General features: G+C 43.9%; 1 protein-coding gene across 1 annotated transcript in view; it reads right to left on the minus strand.

Moving 5' to 3' along the window:
- Nucleotides 1–21,236, minus strand: part of LOC310991326 (zinc finger MIZ domain-containing protein 2-like) — a 32,975-nt gene that overhangs the window by 3,512 nt on the left and 8,227 nt on the right. Inside the window, exons 4-19 of the mRNA XM_083978983.1 lie at nucleotides 20,982–21,187; nucleotides 20,082–20,238; nucleotides 17,441–17,716; nucleotides 16,366–16,621; nucleotides 15,547–15,665; nucleotides 15,354–15,449; nucleotides 13,159–13,348; nucleotides 11,653–11,794; nucleotides 11,290–11,368; nucleotides 9,876–10,007; nucleotides 7,092–7,197; nucleotides 6,254–6,411; nucleotides 5,359–5,426; nucleotides 4,413–4,481; nucleotides 2,574–2,863; nucleotides 786–964 (exon numbers count right to left, since the gene is read on the minus strand). Of these exons, the coding sequence (XP_083835109.1) occupies nucleotides 786–964; nucleotides 2,574–2,863; nucleotides 4,413–4,481; nucleotides 5,359–5,426; nucleotides 6,254–6,411; nucleotides 7,092–7,197; nucleotides 9,876–10,007; nucleotides 11,290–11,368; nucleotides 11,653–11,794; nucleotides 13,159–13,348; nucleotides 15,354–15,449; nucleotides 15,547–15,665; nucleotides 16,366–16,621; nucleotides 17,441–17,716; nucleotides 20,082–20,238; nucleotides 20,982–21,187 (2,523 nt within the window). The remainder of the gene's footprint in view (nucleotides 1–785; nucleotides 965–2,573; nucleotides 2,864–4,412; nucleotides 4,482–5,358; nucleotides 5,427–6,253; nucleotides 6,412–7,091; nucleotides 7,198–9,875; nucleotides 10,008–11,289; nucleotides 11,369–11,652; nucleotides 11,795–13,158; nucleotides 13,349–15,353; nucleotides 15,450–15,546; nucleotides 15,666–16,365; nucleotides 16,622–17,440; nucleotides 17,717–20,081; nucleotides 20,239–20,981; nucleotides 21,188–21,236) is intronic.

Below are 21,236 nucleotides of genomic sequence, written 5' to 3' on the forward strand. Positions count from 1 at the left end.
TCCATGTACGTTAAAATTAAGGCCAATGGTGTCAATTTTTGGAAATATTGTAGAGAAGTTTCTGGGAAAAAGTGGTAAGATTTCTAAAAAAAAAAGTTTAAAATTTTCTAGAAAAAAAAGTGGGAACATTTCTCAAAAAAAAAAAAAAATCTACAAAAAAAAATTGTAAAATTTCTCAAAAGAAATTCTAGAAAAAAGTGGAAAAATCTCTCAAATAATAATAATAATTTCTCAAAAAAGTAAAAGAATTTTTTTTTTTTTAATTATAGAAAGACAGGGGAAAATTTCAAGAAAATGTTGAGGACCCCCTTGAACGCCACTTTGAGAGCCTATGATGTAACATTAGACAGAGTTGTTTTAGAGGCAAAAGCAGCCGGAACTACATTCCAGACACGGCTGTGGGCGGATTTCAGAAGAGAAAGTAGTTCAGAGTATTTGATTCATGTGTTATGTATGTAACGTTACATGATGTTACATGATTATCTCATAGCGTGGTGAATGTGCAGGTCACAACTTGTCCACCAGAGCGTTGTGGAGTTGTTGGATTGTGGATTTGATGAGTTTGATGAGGGACAGGGGACCTGGACCGTTCACCTCCATTGTGTTCACTGAGCAGCTCACGTCTCTGCCCCGCCAATCTCAAAACAACATGCACCGATAGTTAAAAGGTGATGAAAATGAACCTATTCCATGGGGGAATTAGCCAAAATGTGGAACTATCCCTTTAATGACAGAAAAACAACAACATTTGATGAAGGTGAAGGTGAAGGTGAAGGTGTGCGTACCTGTGCTGCCAGCGGGTGGGGCGGGGGCTTGTCGGGGGTGAGCAGGGCGCTGGAGAGCTCAGACTGGTAGGAGAGGGGGGGCGGGCCGGGGGAGGAGAAGTCGCCCCCCACCCCCGGCGTTCCCGGACCGGAGAAGTCTGAGAAGCTGGAGGACTGGGGGGGAGGGGGGTAGGACGGAGCTGAGGACACACACACACACACACACACACACACACACACACACACACGGATCAATACAGCTGATCACAAACACATTATTACATCATCACAGTCTGTGCAACACGTTTACATTTTCAATTGGCGATAAAAAATTTAAATAAAACAATAAAAAAGTGACGGATTATTTTGTTTTTTTAATTCAACACAAAAAAAAACAAGAAAAAATTCCTCGTTTTCCATATTTGAGTTCTAGGCTGAGAGCTAGCACGGATTAATGCGCAGGCTTGCCTATAGTCGGTCACAGAGCCGCAACGTTAGAGGAAAAACAGCGCAGTCTGAAAGCAGAGCACAAGGTGGGAGAAAGAAAAAAGAGACCAACAACAACTAGTCTATAAACTGAGATCCATATGGGCCAAAACGGACCCAACTTGTCTCTAGTTGCATTTCCATCCACCTTTTCTTATTCGCATTTTCAAAAAATGCGAATAAATACTTGGAAGGAAACACCAGAAATTTGGAAAAAAGGCAGTAAATTCGCAAAAAAGTTGTCCCAGCTCTCGTCTCTGCACTGCGACACAACTGCGCTCTGTAACCCGTAATCTTATGACGGTTAAAACTACACAAACACACACGCTGTAACATGGTATATGTTATGTAACGTTATCCAGACGCTCCATTTATTGATTTTTCTCCGGCTTGGTTGTAAACAGATGCACATGGAGGAGAGGAGCGTCACCAGAACAGACTGTCACAGTTCCTACTGTCTTTCTGTGTGAATATCTCATGTTACAACATGAAAAGCTGCAGCTTATATTCAAGTGCGGCCTATATATGTATTTTCTTTTAAAATTTAGCTGGTGCAGCTTCTACTCAGGTGCTCTATAGTCCGGAAAGTACGTAACTTGTCCATGATGTTCTTAGTTCCTCTCATATGTCGTTGAACATAACAGCATATTTAACATATCACTGACAGTCGTTGAAACGACTTTAATGTATTCTGACTTTCTTCTGATGTTCTCTGCAAACTGGGAGGAAAGTCGTTAGGTAAGGCTTGTTCGCTAATAAAAAAATCAATTTAGAAAGCAACTGGAGACAAGACTGTGCAATTAATTCTTAAGGTCAATATAAGTCTTTTTGTGGCAACTACGTAGTGACCCAGGTAAGTGTGGCAAGTGACATCAGATTGTGTATATGCATAGGTTAACTTACTGAATGGACATGAATGTGTTAAGTTATTTGGCCCCTGTTTTTGCTGCTTGCAGCTTTATGGCTTCAGCTCATTTGCATATTTAAAATTAACTTTCCAAGAAACTTGAGATACAGAAATGTTACTTTTCATGGATATTTTCATTGTGTAAAGTTTCATTGTGGTAGGAGTAAAGGAAGAAAATAGTCCCATTGTGGTGTATTGTTGTCTGGCCTTATTGGCACCATAGACTTTATATAGAGTAAATCCATCTTGGATCGATGAGAATTAAACATATTTCTCCAACTAGGATTTCTTAGGACTTTTACTATGTTGTTCTAGACACCTCATAGAAATGATGTATGGTGAAAAACCTTCTGTGACAATTAGTCTGTCGTAAAACGCTATTTTGCCTGGACTAAATGCGATGCGGCTCCACCCACCTGGTCCGGGGTAGTCGGGCGTGTTGCTGCTGTTGTTGCCCCCGGGGTAGGGCATGGGGGAGGAGGAGGAGGGGGGAGGGGGGTTAGCGGAGGAGGAGGAGGAGGAGGGGGCGGGGCCCAGCGAGGCGATCATCTCCATGACGCTGGGCAGCACCATGTGGCTGGGGCTCATCGTGCGGCAGCGCTTCAGCACCGGACCGTCAGGCTCCTCCTTCACGTGCAGGTCGGGCTTCACCGGCACCGGCTTCCAGCTGCACACCGGGTCGATGGTGATCTCCTCGTACTCCGAGCTGCACACACACAGAGACACGGGCAGGCTATGACCTCTGACCCCTCAAGGCGCCGTCTGCTCACTAGGGCTGGACCGATACGCTTTTGTGCCGATTCGATTCTCCAACGATTTTTGGGTCCCGATTCGATTTAAAGAGCAACTAAACCCCTAAACCACTTTTTTCTGCTGAAAACAAATGTATTTGGGTATAAGGTAGTAGGGCTGGGACGATATGCTTTTCTCCCGATTCGATTCTTCTACGATTTTTTGGATGGCGATTCGATTTAAATTGCGATTCTACGATATTGGCGATTCTCTCGATTTTTAGTCTTTAGCGTTTTTAACATTTATCTGCACACAAATACTGTAGGAGCCTATAAATTAACATACTCCATTATAAAGTGAACTTAAACCCTTTTCAACACCTGGACTCTCTGTATGTAAAAAAGGCGAACAAATGCACATTACACAATATTAAAAAAAATGTAAAAAAAAAAAAAAAAAAAAAAACCAAAATAATTTTTTTTTCAAAAAAAATATTATTTTTTTCAACAAAAAAAAAATCGATTTTTGAAAAATAAATCGATTTAAAAATTGTCAAAAAAGATATCGCGATATATATGTGAATCGGTTTTTTCTCCCACCCCTATAAGGTAGTGTCGTCGATTGATGTAGTAGTAGTAGTAGTAAACCTTTATTTGACCAGGCAAGAATTGCTAAGAATACATTCTTATTAAGGCAGTGGCCTGGTAGGAGGTGAAAGACCTCCTAAGGAGAAGGGAGAGGGGGATTCTGGTCCAACTTTTGACATTTTAGTCAAAATATTTCAATTTGGTGTATTTTGTAGTAAAAATGTAGAGTGACTGCCCTCTATGGGTTGAAACACGGCTATTACAATCACATTTTTCTATTGGCTGAGATGGAGGCAGATGACGTTTTGGAGGCAGCTTTCGTCACCGGCCACCAGCTCCCTGACCAATCAGCACCGGCTGCTGCCTGCCGCTAACGGTTGCTAGGCAGTCTAGCTGCTCTGCTGCGGCTAACGGCTGCTAACAGCTGCTAACAGCTCTAGGGTCCTCTCCTAGTAGTGTCTGTCATGTGTGTTTATTACTTTTTTTTCTCTTTTGTGTGATTTCGCGGGTGTGAATGCGGCGCAGGGGGGAGAGGGGGGAGGGGGGATCGGAGAGTGCTCCTGGAACTCCGCCCATAATCAAGGCATTTTTTGAATTTCCAGCTTAGAGCACGTCATCCAAAACTGAGGGGTTTAGTTGCTCTTTAAATTGTGATTCTGATTAAACAAGTATTGCGATTCGATTTTACCAAGTATTGCGATTTTATATTTCAATTATTGTGATTTTCTTTTCTTTCCTTAAACAAGAGCAGGTTGAACCAAACACTTGACAATACATGATAAGTTATATACAAAAACAATTTGACTTTGTCGAGTGTAATGGCACAGAATACATGATCGTACAATAAAGATTGGTCGTCCCCAAAAAAAATTAATATAAAAATCGATTTTTTTGGCCCAGCCCTACTGCTCACCGAGTGTAAATAAAGTTTCTTACTTTTGAACGTAGATGAGGATCCCCAGCATGTACTGATCCACCTCCAGGCCTTCCAGCAGCGCCGTCTTACTGCTCACACACACACACACACACACACACACAGAAACAGGTCAGAGAGGAGGCGTGGAACATGTGGTATGCAGTAAAAGTGGTCATTTCTTTTTTTTCTTTTTTATATTTCTCAAAAAAAAAAAAGTTAAATATTTACTTGAATCACAAGTAAATATTTAACTGTTTTTTCTTTTTGATAAATTTTGCTAGCCTATAAATCTCTCTGCCCCCTAGCAGCAGCAGATCTATTTGCTCCGTAGGTCTAGAAACGAGCCATAGGAACGTTTTGAGTCTCCAACACCGTTTGTGTTGACCAATCACAGCGCTCTATCTGTTTAGAGAGTCGTTGGGCGGCTTAACGCCATGACGACATACATTTTAATTGGCTTGTCAGGCTAACGTCATCCTGCTCTTTGCTCTGATTGGTCGTAGCGCTACCCTATTGGTGCAGAGGCAGTTTGAAAGACAGCCTAGACATGTTAATGATATAGTCTGGCTTGGCAGGCTACAATTTTTCCACTTTTTTCTAAAAAATTTTAAACTTTTTTTTAAAGAAATGTTACCACTTTTTCTGGACTTTTTAAAAACCTTTTTTGATACATTTTTCCACTTTTTTTTAAGAAAATCTTTAACTTTTTTTTGAGAAATAACTTGTTTTTTAAAGGAAATTTACCACTTTTTCTATGAATTTTCCCACTTTTTTCTAGAAAAGTTTTAATTTTTCTTTTCTCAAATACTTTTTTTAAAAAGAAATTTTACCACTTTTTCTAGAATTTAAAAAACTTGTGTGGAGTGTGTGCGTGTGTGTGTGTGTGTGTGTGTGTGTGTGTGTGTGTGTGTGTGTGTGTGTTGTGTGTGTGTGTGTGTGTGTGTTGCGTGTGTGTGTGTTGCGTACTTGCACACAGGGCACCTCCAGGTTCCTCTCTCACAGTTGAGCTGCAGATACGACTCCAGGTCAAAACACTGTGAACAAACAAACAAACAAACAAACAAACAAACAAACACAAAGTCAGTCTGAACCAACGTAACCGTGGAAACCAGGCGGGCACTCCGCTGCCTCCGTTTCCTCGGTAACGCCTCCTTCTCGTCTCTCCCACATCATCAGACCCATGACATGTAAACGCTCCACTTCTAGACTCGACTCATCCTTGGTTTTGTTTATACAACAGGAAGAGCGTGTGAGGATGGATTTCAAAATAAAGGTGACCTTCCAAAACAGATTCAACTGCATAGTTTGCAAGGTGATGTAGATTTTCAAAGTAAAAGCTCACTAAAGTTTCTTATTGTCTCTGTGTTGTTACAGAACTCCACCTCAGAGAATATCAGAGCAGTCGGATGGAGCTCCTTTATTTTGAAATCAGTCCTCGCGTTACTTGCAGGTGGGAGCTTCTAGCGGGATTCTGAAATCTCATTAAAGGGATACTTCACCCAAAATCGATAATTCACCAATCATCTCCTCACCGTCGTGCCAAGGAAGGGTGGCGACGGGTTTTCATATAATGGCGGCGGATAGAGTTCACTTTTGAATCGTCCAAAACACACACTATGAAACATCCAAATTAACTTGAACAGTAACTTGACTACTTTTAAAAGGAGTAATCAGTAATTTAAATACTTTTCCAGAGTTATTTGCCCAACACTTCTTCTAGATCCTCGTTTTTCCACCATGCAACATCTAAATAACGTGTTAGAGACTAATTCTTTGTTCTTGTAGTGGAACTTTAAGACTACTTTAGTAACGGCATAACGGCGTCGTCGGGGCGCTGCCTGTGATTGGCCGCTGCTCTGACCTGTATGTGTCGGCAGTCGTGGCCTCTGGCGGGAAGCTGGATGCGCCGGAACGTGATGGGACATTTTAACGAGACTCTGATGGCCGTTTGCTCCACGCCGTCCTCGCCGTTCAGCCCGGGCGTCCCGGGAATCGAACCGCTGCTGAAGTTCCTCTTGACTGAGGGAGGAAGAGGAGGAGGAGGAGGAGGAGGAGGAAGAGGAGGAGGGAGGAGGAGGAGGAGGAGGAGGAGGAAGAGGAGGGAGAGGGAGGAAGAGGAGGAGGAGGAGGAGGAGGAAGAGGAGGAGGAGGAGGAGGAGGAAGAGGGGGAAGAGGGGGAGGAGGAGGAGGAGGAGGAGGGAGAGGGAGGAAGAGGAGGAAAAGAGGGAGGAAGAGGAGGAGGAGGAGGAAGAGGAGGAGGGAGAGGGAGGAAGAGGAGGAAAAGAGGGAGGAAGAGGAGGAGGAGGAGGAAGAGGAGGAGGGAGAGGGAGGAAGAGGAGGAAAAGAGGGAGGAAGAGGAGGAGGAGGAGGAAGAGGAGGAGGAGGAGGGAGGAAGATGGGGAGGAGGAGGAGGAGGAGGAAGAGGAGGAGGAGGAGGAAGAGGAGGAGGAGGAGGAGGAAGAGAAGGAGGGAGGAAGAGGAGGAAGAGGAGGAGGAAGAAGAAGAGGAGGAGGAAGGAAGAGGAGGAGGAAGAGGAAGAGGAGGACGAGGAAGAGGAGGAAGAGGATGATGTCACAGTCCGACTCCAGACACAGACCAATCACATTTTACCGTTTCATTTTATTTTGAAAATCCCGTTCCAAAACCTTTAACTCAGCTGTGAGCCTCCTACAAAATAAGAGCGTGGTGCGTTGACTTACTCTTGGTGACGCAGTGCTCGGCCGGCAGCAGCCTCTTCTTCATCAGCCCCTGCAGCACCGAGCGAACCGACGGCCGGTGGACCAGCTGCAGCACGAACAGGTGAGACTGTAGATAGAGAAACTAACAGTTAACAGGTGAGACTGTAGAGAGAAACTAACAGTTAACAGGTGAGACTGGACAGAGAAACTAACAGTTAACAGGTGAGACTGGACAGAGAAACTAACAGTTAACAGGTGAGACTGGACAGAGAAACTAACAGTTAACAGGTGAGACTGGACAGAGAAACTAACAGTTAACAGGTGAGACTGGACAGAGAAACTAACAGTTAACAGGTGAGACTGGACAGAGAGAAACTAACAGTTAACAGGTGAGACTGGACAGAGAAACTAACAGTTAACAGGTGAGACTGTAGAGAGAGAAACTAACAGTTAACAGGTGAGACTGGACAGAGAGAAACTAACAGTTAACAGGTGAGACTGGACAGAGAGAAACTAACAGTTAACAGGTGAGACTGTAGAGAGAAACTAACAGTTAACAGGTGAGACTGGACAGAGAGAAACTAACAGTTAACAGGTGAGACTGGACAGAGAAACTAACAGTTAACAGGTGAGACTGGACAGAGAAACTAACAGTTAACAGGTGAGACTGTAGAGAGAAACTAACAGTTAACAGGTGAGACTGTAGAGAGAAACTAACAGTTAACAGGTGAGACTGGACAGAGAGAAACTAACAGTTAACAGGTGAGACTGGACAGAGAGAGAAACAGTTAAATCACCGTCTGTGGTGGAGAGCAGAGCTTCTCACGGTTCAAGGGTCCACAACTTTTTATAGAAATGTCTTTAAAACTTTTTTTTTTTGAGAAATTTTACCACTTTTTCTAGAATAAAAAAAAAAAAAAAAATTGACACATTATTCCACTTTTTTCTAGAAAATGTTTAACTTTTTTTTTGAGAAAGAATTTCTTTTTTAAAGAAACTTTACCACTTTCTCTAGAATTAAAAAAAAATTGACACATTTTTCCACTTTTTTCTAGAATTTTTTTTACTTTTTTTTTTAGAAATATTTTTTAAAATACATTTTTTACCACTTTTTCTAGAATTTTTTCAAAAACTTTTTTTTCATAACTTTTTTCTAGAAAATGTAAAACTTTTTTTCAGAAATACATTTTTAAAAGATTTTTTTTACCACATTTTCTAGTAAATGTTTAACTTTTTTTTTCGAGAAATAATTAAAAAAAATTAAAAATTCTACCACTTTTTCTAGAATTAAAAAAAACAAACTTTTTTCTAGAAGATTTTTCCACTTTTTTCTAGAAAATGTTTAACTTTTTTTGGGGGAGAAATATATATATATTTTTAAGAAATGTTACCACTTTTTCTAAAATTTAAAAAAAAAAAATTCTAGAAATGTTTCCACTTTTCTTTTGAGAAATACATTTTTTTTAAAAAGAAATTTTTACCACTTTTTTCTAGTCAATGTTTAACTTTCTTTTTTTTTGAGAAATACTTTTTTTTTTTAAGTAATTTTACCACTTTATAGAATTCTTTATGAGTTATTGTCTGGAAGTATGGGGGAACACCTACAAAACAAATATACACCCAATATTTCCATCTTCAAAAAAAGTCATCCAAGCACTAGCATGAAAAGTCATTGTACGTCTATAAAGGGAGTAAAACTTTGGAATATGGACTATGAATTAAAAAACTTGAGCTCACTAATACAAATAATAAAAAAAAGCATAAATTCAACATTATTGACAACTACAGGGCAATAATATCATGACACATTGTAAAAGCTGGAAGTCAAGCTTGTCTGTTCTCTTCTCCTTTGTTTTGCAAATATAAGTCACTATAATCCTGTCCGTTTTATTATTTTTCTCTTTATCTTCATCTTGTAAGTGCAGATCTTGATGCACAAAGGGAACAGACACAATAATAAAACATTTTCATACAATAAGCTATTATTGGTCCATGTTGGTCCATGTTGCACTGACCATTCAATGCACTATGTCAGTTGTTTCTACAGGGTTTCTACAGGAATCTTGAAGTTAATTCTAACACCTTTTTAAGACTTTTTCAACACCTCACCGCCACTTCAAGCTGTAACCATTTACATCAGTGACACTTTTAACTCAACAGTTTTAGTTTGTGATAAAGACTATAAACCACTATGATACAACATAATTCATAATAGGCTAGGATAATAAATCAAAGGCAAAGTTTATCAAAAAAACATTGCTCCACTCTTTAAAAAAACAACAAAAAAACAACAATCTTCTTTTCTTTTTTATGTACCGGTTCATCTTTGTTTTTTAATAAAATGAATAAATTCACACACTTTCACAATGTTTTCTAGGACTCAAACTCTTGGACAGCTAATTCAGAAACAATACCTTCAAAATTTAAGACTTTATAAGGTCAAGAAAATACTTTTTAAGACTTTTTAAGGGTCTTAATTTTCCTAAGATTGATTTATCACCTTTTAATACTTTTCAAGACCCCGCGGATACCCTGACCTAATCGACCAAATAAAATAAACCGAAACTGGAGGTGACGTGTGTGTGAGGTGTGTGTGTGAGGTGTGTGTGAGGTGTGTGTGAGGTGTGTGTGAGGTGTGTGTGAGGTGTGTGTGAGGTGTGTGTGAGGTGTGTGAGGTGTGTGTGAGGTGTGTGAGGGGTGTGTGAGGTGTGAGGTGTGTGTGAGGTGTGTGTGAGGTGTGTGTGAGGTGTGTGTGAGGTGTGTGAGGTGTGTGTGAGGTGTGTGAGGTGTGTGTGTGAGTCTTACGCAGCAGCAGGCGGTGACGGTGATCTGGATGGTGTTCCTGCCCGGCTGACACACCTGCTTCAGGTACAAAGGCTTATGGGATGTTTTGTTGTCGCCGCGCTCGATGGTCAGAGGAGTCGCGTTCACGCTCACCTGGAAGAAGGAAACACCAGACCACTCAGCACGGTTGTTATAGTAACTAAAACTAGAACTAAAACTAAAACTAAAACTAAAACTAGCAGTGAACAAATTATCTAGTAAACTGAAATGAAATCAAAACTTTTGTCCAAGAAAGAAAAGAAAAAGAAGAACTAGCTCCAACCTCCAGGTCTCGATGCTACACAGAAGTAAAGTAAACTAGAGTCAGATAACATTTTATAATGTTACAGAAAACCTGCATAATGTTTTTTCTCCTCATGTTCCTACACCAGAAAACTTGTTCTTCTTATCACCAAACGAGGCTGCTCTCTCTCTCTCTCTCTCTGACAGCTGATTTCTAAATACCATGAATGAATGGAAAGTATAAGAAACGTGCAGATCTGTGTGTTTCTTACACCCCTTTCCCACTGGTCAAAAAACCTGTTTAAACCCGCTAACAATCGGCTTTTGGTGGCAGTGGGAAAGACACACGGAGTCGTTTGACCCTCGTTGACTCATCAAGCGACTCGGTGTTAAAATCGGCTTCAATCGGCTCGGCTCCGATCGGCTCGCAGTGGGAACGCCAGACCCGCGTCAACCCGCCAATTTACGTGACGACGCTGAGCGTTACAAACAAAGCTCTGCTCTCATTCGAGACAGATTTGTTCAAAAGATCAAAGAACACTGACGAAAAGCGATTGGAAAAAAAAGAAGCGACAGTCTATTTGTGTTATGTGTATATATGTAGTCAATTCCTCAAAATAAAAATTAAAGGGACAACGAGGAGTTTCTATTTGGTTATAAAACAGTCTGATATTAATGTGGATGAATCTCCGTTACCACTTGTTAATGGTCCATTTTAGATAAATCTATGGTTTTGTCTCTATGGTTATTTTGTTATTATTAGTGGTGGTGGAAATGCTGGGCGAGCCGACCAGCGTTTCTTTACTTTCGGTTTCATGGCGAGTCATGAGAATAACGCCGCCGAATCTCCGTTTATGGTGGGAACTACGACGGTATGTGATCGTCTTCCAACCTCTGACTTTAATTCTTGATGAATGAAAACATGAGTCTGTCTTGCACCGGTCAAAGAATTTCACGGTGCGGAGGCTCATTAATGTAGTGTGGAAACACTTCGCTTTAACAAAACTCCTCGTTGTCCCTTTAACATAAAACTGATTCATCACTTTTTTAACTAAATAAAACTAAACTGAAAAAAAAAAAAAGCAAACTGAAAAACTGAATAAAAATAAAAACTAATGAACATTTTAAAACAAACATAAACAGGAAGTGTTACCTGGACGGAGGCGGGCCAGTTGGTGTTCATCTGTCGGTCCTCGTGGTGGTAGCACTTGAACTGGAGCTCCAGGTCCGGCCTACACACACACACACACACACACACACACACACACACACACACACACACACACACACACACACACACACACACACACACACACACACACACACACACACACACACACACACACACACACACACACACACACACACACACACACACACACACACACACACACACACACACACACACACACACACACAGAGAGACACAGTGAGTAACGATGCAGCTCCGAGCGGCGTCGGCGTGGCAACGGGGCGTGGGCGTCGGCGTGGCAACGGGCCGTGGGCGGGGCCTCACCTCATGATGAGCGTCTTGTAGACGGACTCGCGCAGCTGGAAGACGTGGTTGCTGACGGCCAGGTTGTGCTCCAGGCGGAACGGCTCCAACACGACGCCGTCGCGCACAGGGAAGGTCAGACGCAGGTCGTCGCTAGGGTTACCTGGGGACAGGAAGTGGACAGACATCGTGACATCACAACCTGAGAGCACCGAGAGGTTTACACACTGCTGACATCATGAGAGAGAAAGAAGGTCATCTGATTATAAACCGAAGATAAGTCAATTAACTAAAGGTAATCGGATTATTCATTGAAGATAATCAGATTAAAGGGATAGTTCGGGTCTTTTGACATGAATCTATATGTCATCCCCATCAACAGTTATACGATACGATACGATAAACTTTATTGTCCCGTTAAGGGAAATTTGTCTTGGACACTGTAGCTGCTCCATAAATGCCTTGATGGCCACAATGACAAAAACAAAAAACAAAAAGAACAATACACCTCAGCCATATTAATCCAACAGCATTGCACATATCCCATAACATAGCACATATTGCACACATCCCACAACATAGCACATACATACACCTCATAAATTCACCATGGTAAGAGCACTATAAGAATTATTGCACAGACTCGTTAAGAAATTTGATAGAAGTTGGGATAAAAGAATTCTTAGTTTACAGTTTATGTTTACAGTTATGTGCATCAACAGTGACTGTGCCCCGTGAGCGGAGTTCTGGCCTGGTTTCGGTGCTGAGGAATGTAGTCCGACTAGTTGGCTGGGGTCACGGAAATAAAGCGTTTTTCTTCTCAAAACAATATAATATCCGTTCAAAAGAGTGATACATTTGCATCACAAAACCGTTGTCCACGAAAAAATCTGACCTCGCAATCGCTATTTTCTCTCCCTCCGTATCATTGCGCGCTGCCGCCTATAGACGACTGTGGGCGTTTCCATCAGCTGTTTCACTGAGTTTACTGCTCCGATAGTTCAAGTAAACATATCTGATTATGACACAAGTGATGAAGCCATCCCTTGTTTTAGCACAGAGCCAAAGGGAGAGCTTTATGAACCTGATGTGATGCTGAACCTCGTCAGATGGAGTTAGAGCGGGCAGACAGAGAGAGTGATACGCAGGGAGAGAAAATAGCGCCAAGCGATTATGAGGTCAGACTTTTTCATGAACAACGGTTTTGTGATGCAAATGTATCACTCTTTTGAACGCATATTATATTGTTTTGAGAAGCAAAACACTTTATTTTCGTGAACCCAGCCAACGAGCCGGACTACATTCCTCAGCACCGAAACCAGACCAGAACTCCGCTCACGGGAAAGTCACCGTCACAGCACGTAACTGCTGATGGGGACGCCATATAGATTCATGTCAAAAGACCCGAACTATCCCTTTAATTTAAAATAATCAGATTGTAAACTACAGATACTCAGATTATGAACTGAAGGTAATCAGATTACATATGTCAGATTGCTGAGGTGAGGTGTGGTCGTGTCATCGTACCTGTGGGAGGGGGCGGGACCAGGTTGGCGATGTTGGGTTTGATGTCGGGCAGGAAGGACGAGGGCGGCGGCTTGACGTCGCTGTTGCCGGGCGACATGTAGGGCGGCGCCATGGAGCTGCTGGGCGTGATGGGAGGAGTCGGGTTACCGGGCACCGGGGAGGAGGGGTAACCTGGCAACCCTCGCCCCGGCTGAGGGAGAGAGAGAGAGAGAGAGAGAGAGAGAGAGAGAGAGAGTCAGCTATGAAACAAGCTGCAGAGTGAACGTTAAAGGACAATTCCGGGCAAATTCACCTCGGGGCTGTATGTTCCTAACATTTTAGGTCTAAAAGAAGGAATCTGAAGATGTTCAGTTTAATTGCTCCTGTTTTGCGGTAGTTGTGTCTGTCCCCGCGTCGCCACGGCAGCGATGAATGGGAGCGGATTGAAGTTCTGCTGCTAAGGCTGTTTCCATCCCTCAAAGCCACAGACAGCGTCAGATGGAGACTCAAACATGCAGCCAGAAGTTTATTTACTTCAACAAGCCGACATGTTTGTAAAACTAGATCTAATTCAAAGTCTGGCGGAGTCGAGACCCAAGTTGACGCTCGGTGTGTTCAGGTGCAGTGGGAAGCTCCCGTTTGTGTCATAAACACAGGAATATCAACTCTGGACTTGCTTCAAGTGTACATTTTTTTCCACCGACAGCGTCAGGTGGCGACTCAAACATGCGCAGAGAAGTTTTTTTTTTACTTCAAGCAAGTCCAGAGTTGATATTCCTGTGTTTATGACACAAACGGGAGCTTCCCACTGCACCTGAACACACCGAGCGTCAACTTGGACTTGAATTAGATCTAGTTTTACAAACATGTCGGCTTGCTTGAAGTAAATAAACTTCTTGGTGCATGTTTGAGTCTCCATCTGACGCTGTCTGTGGCTTTGAGGGATGGAAACAGCCTAAGCAGCAGAACTTCAATCCGCTCACATTCATCGTTGCCGTGGCGATGCAGGGACAGACACAACTACCGCATAACTGTGACATTAAAGTCCCCCTCCCGCGACCCTTTTTGGTCATTTTAAAACCAGCTCATTAGCAATGCACCTCTGGGGGGTGGGCGGAGACTGCGCTGCTCTGCACCAGCCCAGCCACCTCCTCGCACCCCCCCCCCGCTCGCTGACAGCTGGACATTGTACAATTACAGATTCAGAGCGTTTAGCGTAAAACTCCTCACTGGGATTCGATCCCAGACTGGAACATAGTCCTTGCTCATGGTGCAAGCTGCTCTACCAGGTGAGCTATACCTGTTATACCCTGACAGCTACACCGAGCTGCCAAGACTTTCACCTCTGAGCCAGATGCAGAGCGGGGCGGGAGCTTGTAGCACTAGTGCCCTCCCCTGGGGTTGTGACACGTCACCTCCAGTCTCCCTGAAACTGCCAGTTTGAGTCTGCCATTGGTTCACAGCAGTTTGAAGGCAGAAAAACTCAGAAATGCAATTTTGCACTTCCTTTTCTGCTGCTATGTGCTCTAACCATAGACTGTAAAAAGAATGGACGTAGCGTCCGTGACGTCACCCGTTGGTTTTGGGGAGTCGTTTTTTTGTGACTCCAACATGGCGGCCTGAACGGCGCCATGTTGGATTGGCCGGCCAAGAACCCGCCCACTGGCCTCGAAGCAGCCTGTCTCCGGAGCTGCTCGGGCCTGTCACTCAACGTTTCCGCGCCCTAATTGGCCAGAGTTTTAACCTAATAACAGTAAAACGGTAGAGTTAAAAAAAAATTCACCCCCCTCAGAGTGTGTGCGGGGGTAGAAACTATCGGTTGAGACTAAAAAACGTTCTGACACCAGGCTTTTAACATGTTTATTGAGGATGTAAAATCGGTGATTTTAACATGGGGGTCTATGAGGAATGCTGCTTTCTGACACCAGCCCCCAGAGGAAGCCGAGGGGATTGCAGTTTGTTGAACGAGGAAGTGACTTCACTTCTCAGACCCACAACTGCCCCCTTGGCTCTAACACAAGAAAAATGCCACAGGAACATGTGAAAAGCACGAAAAACACGATTTTCATGGGAGGGGGTCTTTAAACTGAAAACCTTCAGATTCCTTCTTTTAGACATAAAATGTTAGGAACATACAGCCCCGAGTTGAATTTGCACGGAATTGTCCTTTAACTAACTAAACTAACTAACAGCTGAGGTGAGGAAGCTTCTCTCACCCCGGTCGGCTGGTTGAAGGAGTTGTAGGCGCCGCCGCCGCCGCCTGACGTCAGAGCGTTCAGAGCTCCGCCCCCCTGGCCGTTGAACTGCTCCTGCTGCACAAACAACAACAACAACAACAACAAGGTGATCAGCTGATCTCAGGTTCGAGTCCCAGCGACGGTCCGCTCCGGTCGGTTCCCTGCTCCTCACCTTGTAGTACTGAGAGCTGGGGGGGCCGGAGGGGGAGTACTGGGGGAGGGGCATCTTGTGGCCCTGGTAGGAGGGGGAGGAGCCAGAGCGCTGGGGGGCGGGGCCTGGTCCTCCAGGTCCTGGGGGGGGGGGGGGGGGCAGAGAAACTGGTTAAAGGGATAGTTCAACATTTAGTCAAATTGGCCCATTGCCATAATAATCCCTATAGTCATAGCAGTAGGTTCGTTACCTTTAATTGTCGGTGCAAGCTGTTTTTAGAGCGGCGGAGCAGAGCCGTGAGCTGCTCAGAGCTACGCTACGGAGGCTCATTATGGGATTTCTCATCAAATACACAATCCAACAACTCCACAACGCTCTGGTGGACAAGTTGTGAGCTGCACATTCACCACGCTATGAGATAATAACACAACGTTACCACACAGAGTTGTTTTAGAGGGAAATTCATACAAAACCGCTGATGCACGTTGCCTTCAGGGACAGTTTTTCATCAACAGTCTCTGTATTTCCCTCTAAAACAACTCTGTGTGGTAACGTTGTGTTATTATCTCAGAGCGTTGTGGAGTTGTTGGATTGTGTATTTGATGAGTTTGATGAGGAAAACCAAGAAATCCCATAATGAGCCTCCGTAGCGTAGCTCTGAGCAGCTCACGGCTCTGCTCCACCGTTCTAAAAACAGCTTGCACCGACAATTAAAGGTAACGAACCTACTGCTATGACTATAGGGATTATGGCAATGGGAACAATTTGATTTATCAATAAACCAATTATTAAAGGGATAGTTCAACATTTTGTCAGACATAGAGTGATCGATCCTCTCACCTGGGTGGTACTGCAGGTTCTGGCCCGGGTACGGCCCGGGACCGCCGTGTTGACCACCATGTGGACCGCCATGGGGGCCGCCATGAGGACCGCCATGAGGACCGCCATGAGGACCACCGTGTGGGCCGCCATGGGGGCCGCCGTGGCCCCCGCCGCCCGCCCCCGGCATCGAGCCGCCGCCGCCACCGGGACCCGACATCACGTTGACACCGGAGCCGACAGGAACGCCGTACTGCTGAGACATCCCCGGGAACGACTGAGGGACGAGGGGGCGGAGCCAAAGAGCCAGGTGGTTATTGATTCATTCATGTTGAAATAATAATTAAAGGGATAGTTCACCCAAAATTGAAATTGCATCATTACTCATTATCTCCTCCCCCTCATGTGGACTAAGGGCTGGGAGAAGTTTCAGAGTCCTCCGTGGCTTCTCTGAGTTACAGGGGGTCTCGGCGTAGCAGTGCATGTCCATATGACGGTTGCAAATGGATACCACTTTTCTTCGTAACAAAAAGACAAACCAAAAAACATCCAAATACCTCCATGCTGCTCGTATGTAATGTCCCTCTTGTATTGAAGCCCCGACATGCAAAATTGTCCCAAAAAAATTAAACAAGTCTATATTTCAAGCTTGTTTGTAGCGGCAGTAATCGCACTGACGTTGGCGCAAATCTCGCGAGATTTGGACGGACCAGGAAGAGGAGCTTCGAGAAGCTTCCGCTAGTTTTTTCAGGACAATTTCTCATGTCGGGGCTTCAATAGAAGACGGACATTACATACGAGCAGCATGGAGGTATTTGGATGTTTTTTGGTGTGTCTTTTTGTTACGAAGACAGTTGGTATCCATTTGCAACCGTCATATGGACATGCACTGCTACGCCGAGACCCCCTGTAACTCAGAGAAGCCACGGAGGACTCTGAAACTTCTCACAGCCCGTAGTCCACATGAGGGGGAGGAGATCATGAATTTCAATTTTGGGTGAACTATCCCTTTAAGAGTCAGCACAAAGTGAATGTTTCTGATTAATCTGGTTAGTGTAATCAGATTAGAACCAGATTAATCTGGTTTGAGCCTGACCTCGGAGGTGTAGGGCCGCTTCAGGCCCTGCGGGGGCCTCAGGTGGCCCTGCTGGGGTCCAGGGCCGTAGCCGGGGTGCTGGGGATGCTGGGGGTGCTGTGGGTGCTGGGGGTGCTGGGGGACCCGCTGGGGCCCCCCCCCTGGTCCGTACATGGGGCCCATGGAGGGGGGGCCCCGCGTGGCGCCTGGACCAGGGCCCATCCCCCCCGGGGCCATGGGGGGGCCGCGGGGGCCGGAGTGCGCCATGAACTGGTTGTTGTAGGCCGGACCCCCCATCTGGAAAATAAACGGCACGATGACACATCACAACACGGTGACATCACAGTGACATCACAGCAGTGGGCAGGGCTAGTGGCTCCACTTCCTGTTTGTCATTGTTGTTGTAAATAAAGGTTGTGTCCGAAATCACTCACTCATTCCCTCCTCCCTACTCCCTATATAGTGAATTCAATATAGTGACTCCCTGGTCAAATAAAAAAACACTTTCTGACACTACTACTACTACGCCGCACAGTTAATGACGTATTATGTCGCGTAATTAAAACGTTCCGACCGCGATCGTAACGGCCGGTGTAGTTACCATGGATACAACCATGGTAACGGCCGGCGTAGCATAGACCTACGGGTGTATAGGTACCAACATAAAAAGAGGAGTAAATCAATATATTAAGCGTAGCTACACCGGTCACTACTTCATTTATTTGGTAGCTACACCGGTCACTACTGCATTTATTTGGTAGCTACACCGGTCACTACTGCATTTATTTGGTAGCTACACCGGTCACTACTTCATTTATTTGGTAGCTACACCGGTCACTACTGCATTTATTTGGTAGCTACACCGGTCGCTACTTCATTTATTTGGTAGCTACACCGGTCACTACTTGCATTTATTTGGTAGCTACACCGGTCACTACTGCATTTATTTGGTAGCTACACCGGTCACTACTTCATTTATTTGGTAGCTACACCGGTCACTACTGCATTTATTTGGTAGCTACACCGGTCACTACTTCATTTATTTGGTAGCTACACCGGTCGCTCTGGGCCGGTGTGGTAACGGTGATCCGTGACTGCAATGCATGATGGGATATCTTGCTCCGGTTAGTGACCATCGGATGTTCACTACATTTGGCGGTGAATTATGGGATAGATTCAGCCACTATATTAGTAGGGAGGTTAAGCCCAAAAAATAGGCCTTTGACTTCAAGTCATGATGCAAAGGTCCCCTTTGGCATGGAAGTACCTTAGGGTCATACAAATAAATCTATCCAAAGACACAAGTGAGATCACACTTTGTATCCGAAATAAACACGTTTTTAAAATGCCTTTTTTTAATTGAGAAAATGCATGTTAAAAGCACATTCCATTTAGAATGTCCATATAAACTCAGGCAGATCCCCTGATGCCTTCAGCTCCTGGATGAGATCTACAGCTTCTGAGACAACATGGAGCTGCTTGTGTGACAGGATATTGGGTTTTAATAATGTAACAACATTAATAAAACTATACTGATACTGATTTGTTGAACATCAGACGGAGTGCAACAAATATAGCCTACAAGTAGTTAAATAATAAGGTGTAATTCATATCACAGTGGTGGCAGGAAAGACCAATTAGCCAAATATTGTGTTGGTCAAAATATAGGCCTACCTATAACTAGTTACTGCTTGTGTATGTTGATTTTAAAAAGTTGAATTTACATGTATGACCCATTCTGTGTCATATTATACGTCAACTTAAGGTCAAAGGAAAAAATGTTTTTACTGTTCTCAAATGTAAAAATGGGTCACATTGGACCCTGTACATTATTTAAGGCTTATATAACCTGATACTGAAAACATTTTACATTGTGCTCCTAAAGTAAACTAACAAATTTTAGTGTAGGGCGCCCTTAATAAGCAATGTTCAGCTTTTATATGCATATAGGGAAGTTTAGGTTCGCAGCTCTCACATAAAGCATATGATTAGGACTGACTTATTTCACCTGCACAGTATAGCTGGCTAAGATCCTCTCTTAGAGTAATGTTGATAAACTGGTAAGCTTCATTATTTTGGTAGATTTTTACTTTTGTGAATGCTTGTTAATGCTCATCTTATCAATCTCATGATGTTACAGTATCTTTATTTCTTATTTCAAATTAGCCATAATGGAATGTCATGACTGGACTTTATGCTTCCTATGTCAGTCCACCCTACAGATTGAAAGGCATTAGATCCCTGTTCATCATTCAAATTGAGAAACAATCCTGAAATATTGCAATCATGTCACAAATAAGCTGTAGATCACATCCAGGAGCTGAACACATTGTAGTTTATATGGACATTCTAAATGGAATGTGCTTTTAACATGCGTTTTCTCAATTAAAAAAAGGCATTTTAAAAACGTGTTTATTTCGGATACAAAATGTGATCTCACTTGTGTCTTTGGATAGATTTATTTGTATGACCCTAAGGTACTTCCATGCCAAAGGGGACCTTTGCATCATGACTTGAAGTCAAAAGTTGCTTAACCTCCCTACTATATAGTGAACATTAATAATCACTAAACATTCGGACGCCACTACAACAACTGGTCACTAGATAGAGAGTACGGGGGGGTTTCGGACACAGCCTAAGTTTGGTGTGTGACGTCGCTCACCTGTCCGTAGTTCATCTCTTGGTTTTGTTTCTCCTGGATGGCGGCAACGGTTGCCGTGGCGGTGGCGGTCGCCGTGGCAGCAGCAGCAGCAACAGCAGCAGCGGCGGCCTGAGTGAAGTCAGCTGACCCTCTGGAGCCGCCGGGGTTGGACGGGTAACTACACACACACACAGAGTTAAACTGAAGATACTGACGACATAAATCAAATTATAAACGTTTTACTCTTTAATAAACTATATAACAATAAAATGTAGAATGTTTTCATTTCAATGGACAAACAACAACTTCTCTGCTGATGTGAATGGCTTCAGTTCAAAAGATTATTGATTAATAATTGGAAATCTAATCCACTTTGTGTTAAAAAGTTGAAGTTTATCTTCCCTCTGTTCATCAAACAAACAAATGAGCAGAAGGACAAACGGACAGACAGACAAGCCTGTGACCATGACGATAACAAATTTTGTACGTCCAAATAAAAACTGTGTTTTTCCTGCACTTTGAAGGGCTGGAAAAAATTATATTATAGCGAACAATTGAACTGTGTATTTTTTTTTCAGGTAAAACCTCTTTTAGGCCGTGAAAATAGGCCGTTTCTTTGGGTCCATTCACAACACTATGTTGTAAGCCTCTGGGCAGGGCTATTATGGGCTGGCGTTGCTAACGGGAGGAGTGCAGAGAGTCTTCTACTGCAATTAAAGTACTTGGGGGCTATTTGTAGATCATACAACCACACTTTAAAAAAAATGCTACTATCCCTTTAATGTAATTGCACATTGTCCCTTATTAAGCGAATAAACTAAAACTAAAAACTCCTTGTTGTCCCTTTAATTGATTAATTGATTATCGTCCCAGGCCTACAGACAAACAGACAGACAGATAACCCCCCAGTCGGGCTCTCACCTCCCCGTGTAGCCCCCCGGTCCTCCTGCGTAGCTGCCCGGCGTGCGTCCGTACATGCCCTGGTTCATGTAGGCCTTGCTGGGTTCTCCGTAGCCCTGCTGCCCCATGTAGCCGCCCGGCCCCCCGGCCAGACCGCCGCCGCCGCCCGCCATCATCGGCCCGCCGCCCGGCGCCGCGCCCGGCCCCATCACGCCTCCACCCAGGCCCTGACACACACACACACACACACACACACACAACAAGGCATGAAAATCG

The sequence above is a fragment of the Trachurus trachurus genome, assembly GCF_905171665.1.
Source record: "Trachurus trachurus genome assembly, chromosome: 9".
In the NCBI taxonomy this organism is placed as follows: domain Eukaryota; kingdom Metazoa; phylum Chordata; class Actinopteri; order Carangiformes; family Carangidae; genus Trachurus; species Trachurus trachurus.